Source organism: Aphis gossypii, chromosome X (assembly GCF_020184175.1).
Source record: "Aphis gossypii isolate Hap1 chromosome X, ASM2018417v2, whole genome shotgun sequence".
NCBI lineage: Eukaryota > Metazoa > Arthropoda > Insecta > Hemiptera > Aphididae > Aphis > Aphis gossypii.
This window is the reverse complement of record NC_065533.1, coordinates 54151435-54171124: the sequence shown is the minus strand read 5'-3', so window position 1 is coordinate 54171124 and position 19690 is coordinate 54151435. Positions and strand designations below refer to the sequence as shown.

Below are 19690 nucleotides of genomic sequence, written 5' to 3'. Positions count from 1 at the left end.
GATGCTAGATGAGTTTTGTCTATAATAACAATTAATCTGTTATAAGATATAACTGTGGTAATTTTTACTCAAGAAATTTAAAGAATCTTCATAGATTTTACTATTTACTCTGTGAATACTATCTTAACATGTTAACTGACATGTATGTATTCCCTACATCTACCTTATAGTTATGGAGATTCACCATAACTTACCATTTTTGTTTTTATGTAAATTTAGCTGTTTCCTAAACCATGTTCATGTATAAATATGTGTACACAGAACAATTGATTTTAGATAATAAAAAAAATTTCTTTACGCTTAGCAAAAACATAGCATGAAAAATTCTTATAACAATTGACTTTTGATTTTGTTAAATAAAATTTTTTCTCTTTTAAACACAAACACAACAAATATACACAAGAATGACAAGCCACTAGTCAGCCATGTACTTGTAGCATTTAAGGTGTTGATTTATTTATGATAATATGTATTATTTTAAGCCATGACCGTAGTTAAGGTAGTGTTATTACAAAATTTCTTTGATCATTTACTTAGCTATCTAATTCTTACAGCCATATTTTAAGGAAATTTAAACAAAAATTTGTAATTTGTAATTTTTCAGCAGTTATTATGACTTGGTTTAGATTCTGAGTTGAACAATAAATGTGAATGAATTTTTCATGTGTTTATTTTAATTTTATTTTTCATATATTTATACATGATAAGTAGTTGAAAAATACTTAAATTTTCTGCTTTGAAGGTAGTTTTGGATAGAACATTTAAATTGTTATTTTTGAGTAGCAAGTATGACAATGTGATTGGAATTTAATTATATTGAAAAATAAATAACTAATAATAATAATAAATGTGTGTAGATTTATTTCCTAAGTCCAAACATTTTTTATAATAGTTTTTACAAAAAATTACATTTTTAATCAATTAAACATAAAATAAATAGTATTATTTTAAAACCAACAACAGCTTAAGCCTTGAATTCAGTACATTCACATCAGCTATAATATCATTTAACAAAGTTCATTTAAATTATCCCAATTCAAGCACATTTCCGTGTTCAATACGACGTAGTAATATTTCTGATACTTCATTCCGTTTTAAAATAACTGGTTTAAAGTTAGGTTCAAAATTTAGAACTCTGCAAGCTTCTAATAACCTAAAAATTATTATGATTTTATTATATATGATTAAATTGATAAACACATCTTTTTTGATAATAAATAAATTATTAATTATATTTTTACCGTTCAATATAGATACTAGGTTTAGTTGTATATTTTGAAAAAATGGGGAGTAGTTTATATCGTACATCACACAGAAGATGTTGAGCACCACCTCTGTTGAACATATTGGCTAACAAAACGTCATTAAAAAGAAACTGTAACAAATAGAATACATTTATTAAGCTGATTTACATAACTCACTAATTGTGTACTGACCGTTGACATCTTAGTAGCTAATATTGGCCAACATTTATTAAATAAGGAAGTAGGTAAACTTTTATTTAATGTATTCAAATTTTCTGTAAAAGTTTCATACATCATCCAACCACTGTCTGTAATACTGTATTTGTTTTCATCAACTAAGGATTCCATTATATGCCATCTAAAAAAATATATTTTGTTGTTAAATTTACATAAACACAATTAGAAAATGTTTCAATCAATCCAGCTTATAATCATTTTCATTAAATATAAATATATTTTTATTTAATAAAATATATTACAATTTGTTAAACAATAACAATTAGAAATAATATGAAAGGCGTGCAAAGAAGACTGTTCAGTAACCAGAACTATATATACTATATACAGAATAATATTAGTCTTTTGTTATTACAATTTCAACATATTTGTATAATAACCATAAACAAGTATTTTTAAGGCATATTTAAAAATGAAATAATATGACATAATATTATAATTTATTTTCAGCTAAATTTTTCACTTTCTCTTAGATTATTTCAAAGGAATATTTACCTATCACGTTTATATTGTTTTGAAATGTATTTAACTTTGGTCATAATGTTTTCTGTTAAACAATTAAGTAAATTATCTATTCCCAAATTGTATAATCTTATCGAATCATCAAATACTGTATCTGCAGTGTCTAATACTTCTGTAAACTCACTTTCACTCCTACTTCTTACTTCATTTTCTAATTCACATTTATAATTCAATAAAGATAAAAAGTGCTGAAACAAAAATCAAACAAATTATATAAAAATATTTAGGTTTAAATAGTAAATTAATAGAATAGCCAAAAGTTTTAAAAATATGTATAAAATAAGTTACTTTTTTTAAATTTTTATGCCAAGATGTATGTCTAAGCTGGTAAACAACAACTTATTTCAAAATTCTTAGCGAATGTTGTCAAAAGTGTTTTTAGTCAATAATTAGTGATTGTTGACATATAAAAATGATATTCGGTAATTGTGAATGTTAACAGGATTACAAGTACAGTGTATATGAGCTATTATCTTAAGATCATACATTATACTACAATTATGATATTTTTTAAATGACAATGTTATCACTTTATTGTAATATAATAAAGATAGATTCTGTATTTTTTTGAGACATTTTGTTTTAGAGATTTTGAATTTAAGTATAATAATACAGATATGTTAGGGCACAAAAAATTTAGTATTTATGCCTTGTACGTGATAATTATTATAATATATTAGTATGATCCATACATTGACTGTGGACACATGGATCTTCAAAACATTTTAACAGTAGTTATTGTAATATATAATGACTTTCACATATTAAAATGGCATTATAAATAAATTTATACATCTATTTACAGTGAACAAAGGGAAATTGTTATAAAACAAAGCACTATCAAGCTTCTGAAAAAGGTATCAACCAAGCATTCAAAAAGTGAGAACCAAGGCTTGGTAAGATAAAATTATAAATAAAATGCATAAGTTTCGAAAATAGTTATGTACCTAGTAACTAAGGGTATACTTTGTAGTTATTAAAAAAACAGGATTTTGTTTCTACGGCACCCTATCATGTTCCACATATATATAAAATTTTGAAGTACCAAGATGTCACCTAAAAGTTAAATATATATAAAAAAAACTCTAAATGATATGCTGTAGAGACAATTTGGCTTAACTCAAAATGTCACCAAGATTCATTTGGTTGAAAAAAATAAAATCAATATTTGTATAATAATTAATTATAAAATGTACAAAAAATTGATTTTTCATTTTTATAAGAATATCCAACATTCACCAAATACCTAAAATAGTAATGTATATGATAACCAACACTGGTAAAAGTCTTTATTTTTATAAATATTAACGAAATGCCAACATTTACCACTATGTGAGTATACACCTTAACATTTATAAATTCAAAGAAATGTTTAGATTGATTTTCAACAGTTTTTTGTCATTTCTTTTCAATATATTTAATAATTAATAGTTATTTTATATTAACAAACCATATTGGTTCCCCAGTTATAAAGGGTGTATGATATATAATGCAATGTACACAACATTTCTGATAAATATTCATTAGATTCAATTTCTTCAGCAACTATATTTTGTCTAAATTCTTCCAATAGATCAGTTTGTAATTTTAAAAACTGAAGTCTAAAAACAAAAATGAGTTATTTATTAGAATAAACAAACCAAAAAAATTATTTAGTAATTAATTTATTAATATATATTTATTTATTTTTGTACTGTAGAGCAGAGGTTTTCACAAACACATTTTTACCATTCCTCACTCCAACAAGACAATAAATAAACTAAAAGTATGTGAAATTTATCAATTATCAATAACTTATTAATGACAAGTGTTCTTATCATGTTATTTTTTTTAAATTTATTTTTACTCATTATACATTTCAGGGAGAGGATAGATAAGTAATATTGTTCAGAATGTTGAATTTTTAATAAAAAAATAACTCTTAAAATATTTAAAGTTATTGATTCTGGTAATAAAATAATGCTTACTTTGCAAAGAAAATATTTTGGTCATAGGCGTACGCAGACTCCAGTTTCAGAAGCAGCAAGAAATTAATTCCCATTCTTCAAATTTACCATTAAACTCGGACTATAGTTTTACTTTTTTTAGTATAGGGCTGGGATGTGCCCCCAGCCTCAAGACTGCGAGGCTACCTCCCCGCAGTATGAAGAAGGAAAGGAACACAAAATAATTAAATCAATTGTAAGGGGCTGTGTGGTGGGGGATTGTACCGCCTACCCCCATCCTCAACGACGCAGATCGTTTATTGTACTATCATCATTTGCTATTGTATTATTATAATTGTATTTATGTTGCTCAATAAAAGATGGCGACCTTCTACTCGAAGCATTGCTTCACGGCGGCGTTTCTAGGTGGTGGGTGTATTGCCGATTAAAAAAAAAAAAAAAAAAAGTATAGGGCACCAAAATTTTAATTGTATTGGTTATTTGTTTTTTGAATAAAAAAAATTATACAGTAAAGTACTAAAACTAAGGTGTCCTTTTCCACAAGCCTATGATTAATATTTATTATTTATAATATAATAAAATAAATTAACATTAATAACAATATAAAATATATATTTTTAAATAATTATAAATAAACTGAAGAAATTTATTAAAAAAAAAAAAAAAGAAAAGAAATGGGTATTTAATTGAAATTGTAAATAAAACATTATTAAATATTTGCCAGCTGCGGTAGCCCTAAAGAAAGTTCAGGGGTAGCATATGCTGCCTCTGCTGCCCCCGTGCATACGCCTATAATTTTGGTTGTAAGGTTAAAGAATACAATATTCATTATAAAACATTTTAAAATTTACTGGGAAATAACAGCTGATATTACAATTGCAGTTACTTGTAAAAATAATTTTCATTTCAACTATATTGTCTTTAAAAAACAAAATAATATCAACAAAGTTTCTAGAAAGGCTAAATTTTGTATTTCACATATTGTTATATTGACAAAAATAATGAAAAGATTTACTGGTGGTAATTTTAAATCAGTTAAAGAAATGTGTATGAAAAAAAAGAATTGATAGGTACGTTAATTTAAGAATATAAGTCTTCCGGCTAAGATTATTATTTGTATAATTTAAATTTTTTTTTAATGATATTTCTTTGAAATTAAAAATTATACGCGTTTATATACTTTTTGCTCTCTGAGAGCTTTCGACAGCCCCCTAAAAAAATAGTTTAGAGATCTCTGCTTCAAGGTGTATGGTTTAACATACATATATTATTTGTTAGTTGTTACCAACCCCATAATTATAGATTTATATATATTCTTACTTATGTCTTGGTTGACGAAGTATACTATATCGATCGCTCATAGTGTTTAACAAAGTTAAAAAACTATCCGCACATACGGTCATACAATATTGACTATCATAAACTAAGATCTTCCACTGTTCTTTATTCTGTAGAATTTCATCCATTTTGATATGAGCATCTTAATAATTTAAAAATTAATTTAATAATATTTATAAATAACATTTAATATAAAATGTCTTACATTTTCGTTCCATGTTAATCCATTTGAAGAAGATTTGAGCTTGAGTTAAAACTTCTGTAACACTTGGATAATCATTTGGATAATTATACACTTTTCTCAATTCATGTTCAAATGCTAATGTTTCATCTACAATATGTGAAAATACAATATCTTCCAGTTGAAAATGTGACAAATCTGAATCAAGTTTAACTACAACAAACTGCAATAATCCTTTAATAAAATCATGCTGTAAAAAGAAATACAAAAATTATAAAATGCAAAATTATCTATGATCAATTTTCTGATATTGCAATAAAATTATTATTTACTTGAGAGTCGATTGGTCTTTTTCCATTTTCTGAGTAGACTGGACCCAGCCAATCTACAACAAATGTTCTATAATCTCTAATCCAGCTCAATACTCTAGATAAAAACCATTCAGGTTTATCAGGTTTGTTGGTCTGTTTTTTGCCAGTAAAATGGTAAAAAAATCTTTTTCGAAAAGGTACTAATATCATAATTATTGGCATGGATACATGAGAATAATGTTCTAATAATTGTGATGTTTGCTCATCGAATTCAGTATGATCATTTTTACTACAATGTGAGCTAAGGATTTTTAAACATTATATCATTTAATTGTGTACATTTATATTGTTCATAAAAAGGATACGGAAGTTGAACTTTTATCAACATATCGGCTAAACGTTGAAACTGTTGTTTGAAGTTATTTAATTTTGCATTATCTGTTATTTCGTTCATTGTAAATGGCCAGTTCATTTGTTTTAAAGTAATTTCAAAATCTCTACACAAAAAAAAAAGTAATCATAATCACAATTTTTGTAGAAAGCTTTTAATTATTTCTTATCATGGCTAAATAATTCTTACTCCAAATAAAATTTTTCAAGTACACAATGCCAATAGTTAATTAATCTGGTGATATAGGAGATCAAATGTTTACATGGAACAGTGCTCATGGCAAAACTAAGTTCACACAAAATCTTGTACGACTTAACAGCTTCACTGTCACGTTTACTCATCAAATCTGTTCTCATTTTATTGCTAAGGATTGTTTAAATAAAATCATACATTTTTTTACATTGTGTTCCAAGTGAAACAAATAAACGCATACCTTCTGGAAGTAATACACTGAAGACACATAAAGTATATCATCCGATTACAATTGTATTTTAAATCTTCGATCAACTTCTGAAATATGATTCTAATACTCTCAGTTTCCTTCTTGAATCCGGCATACTTTGACTTGAGCTGTTCAACTTCTTTTCTCAACGAAATAATTGATAGCCGCTCTTCGTGTATTTTATTTAGGGTCTTGACCATGTTTGAGTTTGACCCAACCACTTGGGAATTGATCTGAACATACAATATTTAAGTAAGTACATATCGTCATAAATTTCACATATACGCTGAAATCCGACTTACTTTCTGAGTAATATCATGTTTTCTGTTTTGTAGAACTTGTTTATACTTTTTACAACGAGTTATTAGATCCTCAAAGTTGTCGCCCAATTCTTCGTTGATCACTATCAGTGCCGAAGGATTGCTGGCCATTTTGTACTATGTACACGGCAGAAAGCAACGATAAATGAGTTTTTGCAGTTGTAGTATTAATCAGAAAGGAAACTAAATGCCATTTCTTTTCATACTATACCGCATCGTCCACAAAGGATTCGTGTTTTATAGTTACACGCAGTAGGTAACATTGAGACAGTTCAAAAGTTTTGAATATAAATCACTGATAACGTTATCATATTTGTTACACGTTGAATTTATTGCTTGCCCGACAAGTCGTTTTGTACTACAAAATAATCTTTTGACGCTATTCGTACGAAATTAATTTGTTCCACGAGTCACGACCAGTTTGATAATGATGATGAGAAAATATTATCAGTCATTTTTTTTTTCATTTTTACCCATTAAAATAATTTGATTTTTCCAATAACATTAATGTAAATTGTTAGAAGGCAAGCTCGTTATAGTATTTTAAGTTACTACTAAACGTTAATGAAATGAACGAACTACAAAACTGTCGATAACCGTGAAATTTGAATTGAAAAGTATCTCGATAGACGCTACACTGTATGGAAGTGTTCGGTGAAGAATTAGTACCATGACTTAAAAATCAATTTTATCATGGTTAGTACTACTAATTTATGAAGTAAGATTAAAGCGTTGAGATATTGTTATTGCATTCGATTTGCGTTTAGTTTCATGAAGATAATTTGTTTGTAAGTTTATAAATGTCGTGTTGTACCAAAGGTTACGAGAGAGTTACAGGAATTGTCTTGATATTAATTAAAAGTTTAAAAATAAAATACAACTAAAATTTGAATATGTAAAGTTGCTTATAAAAATTAAATTTTTACAAATTTTCTGAGGAAAATATTATTGAGATGTGTGATACTGCTTAATTGATAGTTATTATTAATCCTATCAATTTCGACAATCTCAACAGCTCATATATATCTGTATTTGATCCATGACTGATAGTATTAGCCTTTAAAAATGATTTTATTTAATTTGAATTTTGAATAATTTTTCAATATCTTTGAATCTTTTTAGTCTATTAAAATTGTTGTATCATTGAAAATTGAAAATATGTCATAATAGCTCGTTGGTATGGTACAATCAAGTTATACTTTAGAGAGGAAAAATTAAATAAATAATACTACTATTTAATAATCTTAATAAATTTGAACATTGTTTTTTCTATTAAATTCAAAGACTAATTTAAAAATATTAAATATTGTAAGTGTTTACATTGAATAAATTTATGATATTTAAATGTAGTATAGTACTTTTTTATATAAAATAATGAGGAACACTCATATCTGTATGATTATGATTTAAAAGTAACTATTAATCATAAAATTATGACTACATATAACTGTCTAAAGATTTAGCCACTTACTGCTGTTACACTAAAATGCTGTCAATGAAATTAAAAAAATTTTGCTTGGAGAACTAATATATTATTTATTTTTTGATATTTGTAATTTACTTTTAAATTTTTTTTTAAATTAATTCACTCAATTAGTAAAATTAATAATTGACTATGTACTACTCTTTAAAAACTAATATCGGTCTGCTTTCATTTAATTGATGAACATAATTTTACATATTTTTATATTCAAGTTTAAAATTAAATATTTTAGATTTGGTTTTAAAGTATCTAGCAACTTCCTTGTACTGAATCATACATTAACATGAACTCTCACTAGGTACACAACACATTATTACATCATCACATTTCTAATTAAACTTCTCAATTGAATAGGAAATGGAAAATAAAGCATATGATATTTTTTTGGCTTCATTATTTAACATTTAAAAGATCGACAAAAGAAAAAAGAAATTATTTTCATTAAATCTTTAGTAAAACAATTTCAAATAATTGGTTTTACAAATCATTTATTTAAATTATAAAATATTCATGTATAAAATATAGTTTTGAAACCAACAATATAAGTTAAAAATGTATACAAAGCCTGATAGAAAATATTTAACAAAATACATCTAATAATTTAATTCTTATTTCTTTAGAGATGAAATAGCCTTTTTGGCTGCTTCATCGAGATCTGAAGCAAATTCAATAAGTAATCCAGATTCTTCCAAAAGTTTTTTACCAGCAGACACATTTGTACCTGAAAAAAAAATTACATATTAAATATAAATTATACAAGAAAAATGAAGAATTCTTGTAAATATAAAACACTAATGTAATAGTTGACTACATTATTTTAAATAGTTATAACATTGATAAAATACTGAAATAATGACTACACTCAGACATTTAGACTAACATTTAATAGTGTAAATTTTAAAAATTAAAATTAACATCTGATAAATTAGTTTAGCTATTAGCTGTGACTAGTAGCAGTATCAAAATTTTAATATTTCACAATATTTATCAAACCTTTATTATGATAAAACTATACAAATTATAGAAGGTCGATGCAATTTTTTAAAATAAAAAATAACAAAATGACAACATTTTTTTAAATCAAAAATACTTCTAATACTTTACAGTCAACATAAATGAATATTTAGTAAGAGAAACTAGTAAAGTAAAATTAATAAATACTAATTAAATTAACTTGTTTAAAAGTAATAAATTACTTGGGTACTGCGCAATCTCTTTAGTGCTCTAAAGATATTGTACTTATAAAGAAAATTTTGACTAAAAACTTACCTTCTAATCTTACAACTAATGGTACTTGTAAGTCCAACTTTCTTGAAGCATTTATTAAGCCTTTTGCAATTGTTGCACAATTTACAATTCCACCAAAAACATTAACCAAAATTGCTTTAACAGATGAATCTGCAAGAATTATTTTAATTAGTATCAGAAAATAAATAAATTATTAAGAGCAGCGGTTCTCAAATTTATTTTTTTTTTGTACCACTTAGGTGTATTATTAATCAATCACGTACCACTAATGACCTATAAATAGAACGATCCAAATTGTCAATTAAATACTTTACTTTTTAGTTAAATACATTTATTTTAAGTAATATGGCAGTAAAATACTACAGTATAATTGTTTTTATTCATTAGTATTTTTAAAATAAGATATGAATTAAATAACACATTTTTAATGAAATCAGATTTGAATATTTACTTTTAATTTTCCGTTCTACCACCATTTGACCTTACGTGTACCACCATGTAGTCTTCGCATACCAGTTTGAGAACCGCTAATTTAGAGTACTTACCTAATGTTAACAGTTTGAATGCTTCATATACTTGATTTTCGTTTACATTTCCTCCAACATCCAAAAAGTTGGCTGGTTCTCCACCTCGCAATTTAATTATATCCATAGTAGCCATAGCAAGACCAGCTCCATTAACTAATGCAATAAGATAAATAAACATTTTTTATTGATTTATATTGTAGTGAACAAAAATAAAAATATTTTACCTAAACATCCAATATTTCCATCCATACCGATGTAATTCAAGTTATGTTTATTAGCCATTACTTCACGAGGGTCTGATTCACTTGTTTCATCCAACTCAAATATTTCTTTATGTCTAAACTGACTATTATCATCAAATTGAATTTTAGCATCAACACATACAACTTTATTGTCCAATGTTTCAACTAATGGATTAATTTCTATTTGAACTGCATCAACAGACAAAAAGAATTCCCATAATCTTTTTATTTCATTTGCTGCCTGTGAAAAAAAGTTAAATGAATTATAAATAGTTGGTATTTAAGTATGAGTAGTATAATACTTACCACCGATGCCAATGGTCCATTAAAATTTAAAAATTTGGCTACATCTAATGCAACTTTATCAGAAATACCTTCAAATATGTCAATGGGAATTTTTTTTATTAATTCGGGTGATTTTTCAGCAACATCTTCAATGTCCATTCCTCCGGCTGGAGAAGCAATTAGTACTGGGCCATTTTGACTTCTGTAAGCAAAAAGTACAGAACATTTAACATACAATCAATCTGAGATGCCCACATTTATGTTTTAGAAAAAATATACAATTTAAGTTAGATTTATTTAAAATTTTTAACTCACCTATCCATTAGAATACAGAAGTAAGTTTCCCTTTTAATATCAACAGACTCCGCAACCATAACTTTGGTAACTAATATTCCATCTTTGGGAGTTTGCTTAGTAATTAACTTATAACCTAACATATTCTTCAATAAATCATAAATCTTAGTTCTCCTAGAAAAAAAAAGTAATATTAAATTTTTAAAAAGTCAAAAATATTTTTAATTAACAAAATATTAAATACAATTAGGTCATAAATGTAATTTTTTAATTGAATATACTGCTTACTCTTTTGTGACATGAACACCACCTTTGAATCCATTATTAAAATGACCTTTTCCTCGTCCTCCGGCCAATACTTGAGCTTTTAATACATATTCATCTACATCTAAAATATAAAGTATACAATTATTATTTAAAATAAATAAATATTAGATTTAATTTTTGTATAATAAATTTTGTCAATTCAAAATATTTTTTAAACACATGGGTCCTGATCTACGTACCAAATGATTTCAGTAAATTGTTTGTTTCATTTGCATTTTCCACAATTTTAAACTTTTGAACGGTAACTCCATGTTTATGTAATAAATCTTTGCTATGACATTCTAATAAATTTAAATGTCGAGCTTGTATGTTCTATAAAAAATTATATTATAAATACTTAAAATTAAAGCATTGAAATTAATTTACCTTTAATGGAAGATACTGAAGATACGTTTGTGAAATGTTGCATTTAATTACATGTTTCAAGAATTGAGACATTGTTAAGTCTGAAATCAGCATTAAATAAAAAACAAAAATATTAATACCTACTTGAATATATAAATAAACAACATTTATGTGAGCATAAAAGTTCATTTTTTAAAAATCTATTAAATAAAATTAATCAAATCAACATTATGTTTTTTTATACATATGTATATTTAACCCAGGTCAGAATTTCATACTTATACATATATTTTAGGAAAATGCATATTTAAAATTTGTTTCACAATATAAATAACTCAAATCCAAAAATATAAGTTACATTTCTAAATTTAGGTGATTTTTCATATAGCGATGACAATCAAAAATAATATACCTCATAGTATATGTCATATAATTATAAAAGAATTCGATTGTAAAAAATAAATAGCCTTTACATACCCCAGTGATCATTTATGTTTTGTTAATGTCTATTATTAATAATAATAATATGCAAATTTTTATACATCATAATTTTTAGATAACTATACAACTTTGAAGTTTATTTCCATTCAAAATCATACCTATCTATTAAAAAAAAAAAAAAAACAATAATAATAATAATAATTAGGTACATATTATATTTCATTATTTTTTAGCTCATTGAATAGCAAGCCCAACAATTAAGTTATTTATAAAATAAATAATGCAATCACTTTGTTATTGTTTTAATTAAAGGTCATGTTTTATTTTTTTTATATACAAACATATACCTGCTTTACCAACTTTTAAATAGATAAAAAAAAAAAACAATGATTTCAATTGTGTATGTTACATTATATGATTTAGTGTAAACCGATTAATATCCAATAAATATGACGTATAATACCTCGTACACAAGAATATTGTTGAAAACAGAAAAGGTAAGAAAAAAATACATTGTGCTGCTAAGGATATACAATCCAAGATTATCGGTCAAAAAAGTCCGTTGTTCTAGCCGACCTTTATTGCATTTTTATAGAATAATGAAAAAATTAATATGCTATACGTTGATGCCCTTCTCGACAATCGGCCTAGAAACGTTCAACTGTGCTTGGCTGATTGTGGAGAAAACTCGAAGGTAGATGTTCGACCGTCAATGGGAATCGAAAAAAAAACCAAAAATAAAAACCGACTAACGTCGACTACGATAGTCGTCATTCTTACCTTTTTAAATCAACTAATCAGCCTTATGGATTATAGAATAACGCGAATAAAACGTCGTGTCGCCAACGCACTTGTCCTGTTCGCATCGGTAACGCACAGTAATCGTAGATGAGTGAGTATTAAAAACGAAGGTATGTGTTGAATGCGGAAGCCGGACAACACAGATAAGCGTATAAGTGTTAAAGTGTGTTTTATTGCTTCTTATCAGTAGCGGTTGAATAATTTTTTTTGTTCTTAGGTACGTGTTTACTCGCGGTAAACGGGTAAACAGCGCAAGCAGTGTATTATGGTTGCAATTTTTTTCCGATAGACTGTTCGCAGTACTGAGCGTTTTATCGGGTCCAAAATCCCGTGTCCGATTAATCGCTGTGGTTGTGGATTTGAAAAAAAAATTTTTTTTTAAGTAACAACACTTACTGCTGCTGTTATTTTACGAAACGATCGTCCAGCGGCGGCGGCGATAGCAGCTGACCGACGGTCATTCGTACGCATTAGATTTCTGACGTCGTTTGATTACTATGCGTTTTTTTTTTTTTTTATTACAAATAAGTACGTTGTCTGTCGGCCGTTTTCGTCGCAATCCAACGAGCTTAAATATTGTAAATATTGTTTCTGTGTACCTACTGTGCCTAATATATATATTATCTCTTAACGCGGCTGTGTAAAAGATTTTAGCACGTAAAATCACGAAAATGTGCACTTTTTTTTTGTAGTTAAAATGTTTAACACAGAACAAAAAAATTATGATAAAATTGGACATACTAATAATATAATAGCCAATAGGTCTAACATAATAATATGGACGATACGACGATTTTAATTTTTTCGTTGTACCTATTTTAAAAAGTATTGACCGTAGAAACTTGAAACACTCCACTTTTACTTGAATTATTATTTTCTAGGTATAGGACATACAAAATTACCAGACATTTTAGAAGAATTTCATGGTGTTTGAAATTTTCAAAAAATTTTTATTTATTTGTAACCTGTTGACAAACATTTTTAAGATCAAACATGGACACAAGGTCCAAGATACATGTTTAATTTAGTACAAGATTCCACAAAAGTTGTTCTTATAGTAGCTCAAAATATTAAAATACATTACATATAATAAATTAAAAAAAAAATAATTTTTGATTATCAGCGTATGAAGTTCAAATTTTGACAAATCTATGAAAATGTGTAAGATAAATAGGTAGGTAGTAGTTAAAAATATATCAAATATTCAATATTTATATAGGTAGATATCTATGAATTAAAAATGAAATAGAAGGTTTCATATAACTACAGTTAATACAGAAATCCAAAAATACTGGAACAATTTTTTTTCATAGGCATTCAATTATTAAATATTAATAACATTTTTTAATTTTTTGTTTAAATAAACATGCTTGATTAAAAAACTTAAAAATTAAATACATAGCTCTACAAGAGTTTGTTGGTATAGTTATTTAAAAATATTAAAAATGCTAAGATATAATTTTTTATCATTTAAACTTTAAATTTTGATAAAATTCGTGAAGAATTTAAAAATTAATTATATTTAATTAGACAATTAGAAAAATTTTAGTTTTTATAGCTAACGGTTGTACTTAGTTTATTCTGAAACAAAAAAATATAATAGCACAATTTTTTTACTGACATTTAATATTTATACAAAATTAAATATTTAAACAAAGAATAAAATTATAGTATATATAGATCAATGAAAACTATAATAATTAATAAGTAATAACTATTTTGTTTTAATATAAATAATAAATATATAGTATATACCTAATAAAATATATTTTTGCCTCGTATAAAGTTAGGAGATAGTCAGATAACATATAGGTAATCAATATTAATGTTTTGAAAAATTCAGTGTGTTGTAGTGTGTAGGTAGGTATATAAAATTGTAAAATAGAATAATATAATAAACACCAAAATTTTAAGTTCCCAAAATCAATACCTTTAATCGTTATGGCTTTATATATGTAGGTATAAACGCAATGTTTTTGGTAAAAAATAATTCTACCTACCAAATAACCAATAAAAAAAATAAATAATAAAATATATTTATTACCTATAAATTATTACTTATTAATACCATTTAACTGGTAGGTGATGCTCTTTGAGTACAATTAATAATAATTAATAAATTTGAGGTGTGATAAAAAATAGAAAACATTGGCTGCAAAAGACATGCATCTTAACAGTTTATTTTTATACATAGTGTACTCTCGATTATCCGCGGAATAGGGTGGCTTGATATCCACGGATAAGCGAATTCCGCGGACAATTCTCAAAATTAAAATTCAAACGAAAATTTCATAATTAGGTCGGTACATTTATAATGTAATGTATTTATATAATAATATATTTTCTGATATTGAATTTATGTTTTTTAAGTTAAAAATATTTAACTATTACTATTGATGGTACTTATCGGTTATCGCAACTACCTTGATGTCGTTATGTCGAACGCATGGCGTGCAATGCACGTCTGTTTAATACGTGTATAATAATACAAAACTATCCAAAGCTAATGTCAATGTATTTATCGATAATGTTAGCAAAATTATGGGCAAGGTTTTTTTTTTTTTGATTATACATAGTATTATATATTATACCTACATATGTATAATCCTCAACAGTGGCGTATTTACGGGGGGATAGATCCCCCCTTGGTTTTTTTTTTTTTACTAGTGAATTTAATAATACCGTACGTATATGACAACATAACAGAATACAATTATTGAAAACGCTACACTTTATTAGTTTATTATAAATATAATATTGAATATTAATTTATTAAGAATTTGGAAATATTATGGTTGATTTTCGTAGTCTATGGGTACATGACTTACTATTAAATATGTACCTATTGTACTATTATTGTCTGCAATAACGATCCGGCTATTATCAAGCTTTTATAATAATAGGCGTTTGGTTGCTATTTCAAAACATATTGCAGCCTGCAGCAGGGCAAAGGCTTGTACAATATTCATATAAATATATAGGCATTCTCATAATTCAATGGAATACAAATTATAATCAATCTTAAGCAGTAAGCACTAAAATACGAGTTATAACTTATTTTTATAATTTATTAATGCATTAGTTAATTTTTAATCCATCATAGTTATTCACTACTTATTTTAGTCGAACACTCACGCTAGTACCAGTGCCGAACTTCTTCAGTTCTGCCTAGGCAAGCTAGGCAGCTGTTTACCTTTCCGGGGCCTAGGTCCAAGGCCAGATTTAGGATTTGTAGAAAATAGGAAGGGCATAATACTATATAGACGGAGCTACTTTTTTTTTTTAGTTTTGTGGTGTGTGGTGAGGGCCCTGTGTGGTGATGCGGGCCCTAGGCTGCAGCCTATATGGCCTGCGCTTAAATCCCAACCCTGCCCAGGTCCCTTCTTTAGTAGCTACATTGATGCTCTGAGACCCTTAAGTTGGGAGTATTGGCTGGTGCACTATTTTTTTACTGTTTTTTGTCCTACATATAAATTTGTAAATTTATATTAATAGGCATTATTACATATTGTATTATTTTTTTTTTTGGCATGTGATTCGAATGCACCGATTGTATTCTTATAGGTTCTTTCCGTTTTAAAATATAAGATTAATTATGAATAATAAACTTAAAAACCAAAGAATACAGTTTTATAAATGTATGTGCTGTTACTTACCTATTGTCTATTAATAATAACTAATAACTCAGTAATAAGTATCTTAAAATAAAATCTATAAAATCTTAAATACGCCACTGAATTTCAATTCTATTACTTAGTTATTAAAAATGCAATATTATATATTTTATAATTTCCAATATATCTACTAAAATATTTATGTATTGGAATAAATAAATTGTTTTTTTGAACTGAGCAATATTGTATTATATTTATAATAATATATTTTAAGTGAATTGGTTAGGTATTTAATATTTAACAAATACCGACATTCAAGTGTATTTTGTAGTTGGATTTCATTATTTGATTAATTAATAATAAATTATATTATTACAATTATTTGTCCATTATAAACTTTAAAGTTTCGCAACTTTCTCCCCGTACATCTATGTATTCCCAATTTAAAAAGCAATGATACTGTGTACTCCCGATTATCCGTATAGTCTTCCGCAGAATCATCTACATACATATAATATGTATACAAAAATTATAAAATTTAAAATATTTTCGTAATATTATATGAATAAATAAATAAAAATAAAATATGATCTAGTTTAATTTTCTTTAAATACTATTTAAAATAATATGATATTATGATTTAATTTTTGTTGTGAAACATTAAATGGCGCGGTACGGTAGTGCGTCCGACTGTGGCGTGGCGTAACCCCACTCGTGATTCGTCGGCTCAATTCACCGAAGCTCGGCGTTTTCCTCTCTACTCGCAAATTTTGAGATTTACGATGAAAATTTTAGTGATTTGATATTTTAGTTTGATTGCTATTACTGGCCAATTAGTTAAAATGACAATATTAATGTTTCCATGGAGGTCGATGAATCGATTTTAAAATTAAAAATTACAATGACCTATTTTATTGGTATTGTACGTTTTTCAGTTGAATGTTAGATGATTAAAGATAACTATAGGCGATAATTTGAGCAGAAACGCCTATAGCTATGAAAAAATCGTTATCTATGATAACTTGTCTTAATATACAATTTATTATTCATACCGTTGGCAGTTTCCTTAAACAAAAAAATAAAATTTTGCAAAGTAGAGTAACAAAAATTTTGTGGTAAGGACGGTATAGGGATGTGGTTAGTCGAAGACGTCTGAACTGCTCCTGTGTCGTCAGATATGGGTTTCTAACGCACAATGAAGCAATGATGGTTTTGGTCGGTCATTAGATAGTCAATTATAACTACTAAATTCCCTTTACTTAATTTATGAACGTTTAAGAAATACACTGTTATAAACAGGTCTACCGTACGGCTGGGTGACGCCGACTACCACGGGCGTCCTCACATCGAATAGGTATTGATTTAGATTTATATATACTACGAACATCGATCCTCGTCATGACAAGGGAGAGCACGAGGGCTCAAAAACCGCCCTCTGATGGTGGTGAACGATCGCCATTGGTTAATAATTCACAACAATCTATCGCATAGAGAGCACTGCCGTTATTAAATACCGTGTGATAGTTAACGAAGGCTAGTGCACAAGCCGATTAATACCTACAGTATTATTTTTATGATTTTTAGCATCACCGCATTTATAGAATAAATTATAAAATCCTGCATGCAATTAGCACAGATCGGCCTACGAAAACAGTACAGAAAGCGATTCGCACACTTGTTTCGCAATAGCTACTTTATAATACTTAATAAAAATAAAAATAAAAATATAGTGATTTGTACACACTCGCAGAAAAATACGAAAAAAGAAAAGTTAGGCAAACAAAAATATCCTATTATATACCTACCTAGGTAACGTGCCAATATACGACGTTGCGTTCACGCTTGTGAGTAGTCAAAAAAACAAAATAATAATATGGTTCAATGCACATTTCAAAATTTGGTGTGCATTTGTGAGTTGAATAACCAAAGCAATACTAAACATATCAAATTCACATCTTTACAAGACACACGTCGCAACGCAACGAAAATAAATTTAAATTTTGCGAAAAAAAACTGATATTATTTATTAGTAAATTTAAAAAAAAATTGGCATATTTAACCATATTAAAAATTAAAATTGAGATTTTTTTTTATTATTTCATGTTATGATTTTATTTAATAAGTTATATTATTATAGTTAATCTACATATAAAAATGATTCTTATGGTAAGAGTTTCATATGTGAGAAACAAAATCTTATGTCTTACATAAGCAAATTATTAATATATTAGGCATATTATCTTCACATATATAAATAATTAAAAATAGAAAATGAATTTTCAATTTTTTATAAATTTAATATTATCATTTTATTCAATGAGTTATATTATATTTTGTCTAAATTTAAAAACAAGTCAAATGGGTATATTTTGATGTGTGAGGAATGAAAGCTTATGTCTTAAATCAGAAAATTATTAATAACATAGTCATATTTTCATATATAATAATAATTAAACATAGAAAATGAATTTTTGATTTTTTATAAATTTAATATAATCATTTTGTCAATGAGTTATATTATACATTGTCTAAATTTAAAAACAAGTCAAATGGTATATTTTGATGTGTGAGGAATGAAAGCTTATGTCTTAAATCAGAAAATTATTAATAAAATAGGGATATTTTCATATATAATAATAATTAAAAATAGAAAATGAATTTTTTATTTTTTATGAATTTAATATAATCATTTTGTTCAATGAGTTCTATTATACATTGTCTAAATTTAAAAACAAGTCTAATGGGTATTGTTTCATGTATGTTGAATGAAATCTAATATCTTAAATTAGCAAATTATTAATAAAATAGGGATATTTTCAACGATATTAAAATAGTAGGCTGTTGAAAGCAGAGCGTTTTTAAGGGATTGGATATAGGCAATATTCTATAATTCTTTCATATACGGTTCAATGTGTGCGTAGAGACTGATGATTAGTTTGCATCATAACCCCTAACACATATTAATAATAATAAACTAAAAATAAGAATTATTTCTTTTTTTGATTTAATATTATCAATTTATTCAATGAGTTATATTATATTTTCTCTAAATTTAAAAATAAATCTAGTAAGTATATTTTAATGTGTGAGGAATGAAATTAATGTCTTAAATTACCAAATATTAATAAAATAGTTATATTTTCACATATAT

The 19690-nt window shown here is 26.3% G+C and overlaps 2 protein-coding genes across 2 annotated transcripts; both read right to left on the bottom strand.

Annotated features, from left to right (window-relative positions):
• Positions 1-835: 835 nt before the first annotated feature.
• LOC114127650 (RAD50-interacting protein 1-like) lies at positions 836-7211 on the bottom strand. The gene is made up of 12 exons (XM_027991949.2): positions 6915-7211; positions 6604-6845; positions 6360-6533; positions 6145-6276; positions 5801-6068; positions 5493-5718; positions 5270-5429; positions 3454-3604; positions 1977-2191; positions 1437-1602; positions 1242-1375; positions 836-1153 (listed from the first exon to the last, which is right to left on the bottom strand). Exons 1-12 carry the CDS (start codon positions 7041-7043, stop codon positions 1027-1029), a joined length of 2124 nt encoding a protein of 707 aa, XP_027847750.2. The 5' UTR covers positions 7044-7211; the 3' UTR covers positions 836-1026.
• A 1672-nt stretch (positions 7212-8883) lies between these two features.
• LOC126551592 (succinate--CoA ligase [GDP-forming] subunit beta, mitochondrial-like) lies at positions 8884-13251 on the bottom strand. The gene is made up of 10 exons (XM_050205460.1): positions 12905-13251; positions 11705-11784; positions 11518-11650; positions 11300-11399; positions 11033-11185; positions 10739-10919; positions 10415-10673; positions 10209-10343; positions 9685-9813; positions 8884-9136 (listed from the first exon to the last, which is right to left on the bottom strand). The coding sequence occupies exons 2-10, from the start codon at positions 11774-11776 to the stop codon at positions 9024-9026; spliced, it is 1275 nt and encodes a 424-aa protein (XP_050061417.1). The 5' UTR covers positions 11777-11784; positions 12905-13251; the 3' UTR covers positions 8884-9023.
• Between the last annotated feature and the right edge of the window lie 6439 nt (positions 13252-19690).

Excerpts from the sequence above, each read along its gene's own strand:
- LOC114127650 (XM_027991949.2), bottom strand. The coding sequence starts at position 7,043 with ATGGCCAGCAATCCTTCGGCACTGATAGTGATCAACGAAGAATTGGGC. Across the intron at positions 6,277-6,359 it reads CTTGAAAAATTTTATTTGGA|AGATTTTGAAATTACTTTAA; the intron begins GTAAGAATTATT and ends TTTTTTGTGTAG. Across the intron at positions 2,192-3,453 it reads ATAACTGGGGAACCAATATG|CACTTTTTATCTTTATTGAA; the intron begins GTTTGTTAATAT and ends TTTTTGTTTCAG.
- LOC126551592 (XM_050205460.1), bottom strand. The coding sequence starts at position 11,776 with ATGTCTCAATTCTTGAAACATGTAATTAAATGCAACATTTCACAAACG. Across the intron at positions 10,674-10,738 it reads ATGGACCATTGGCATCGGTG|GCAGCAAATGAAATAAAAAG; the intron begins GTAAGTATTATA and ends TTTTTTTCACAG. Across the intron at positions 10,344-10,414 it reads TGGAAATATTGGATGTTTAG|TTAATGGAGCTGGTCTTGCT; the intron begins GTAAAATATTTT and ends TTATTGCATTAG.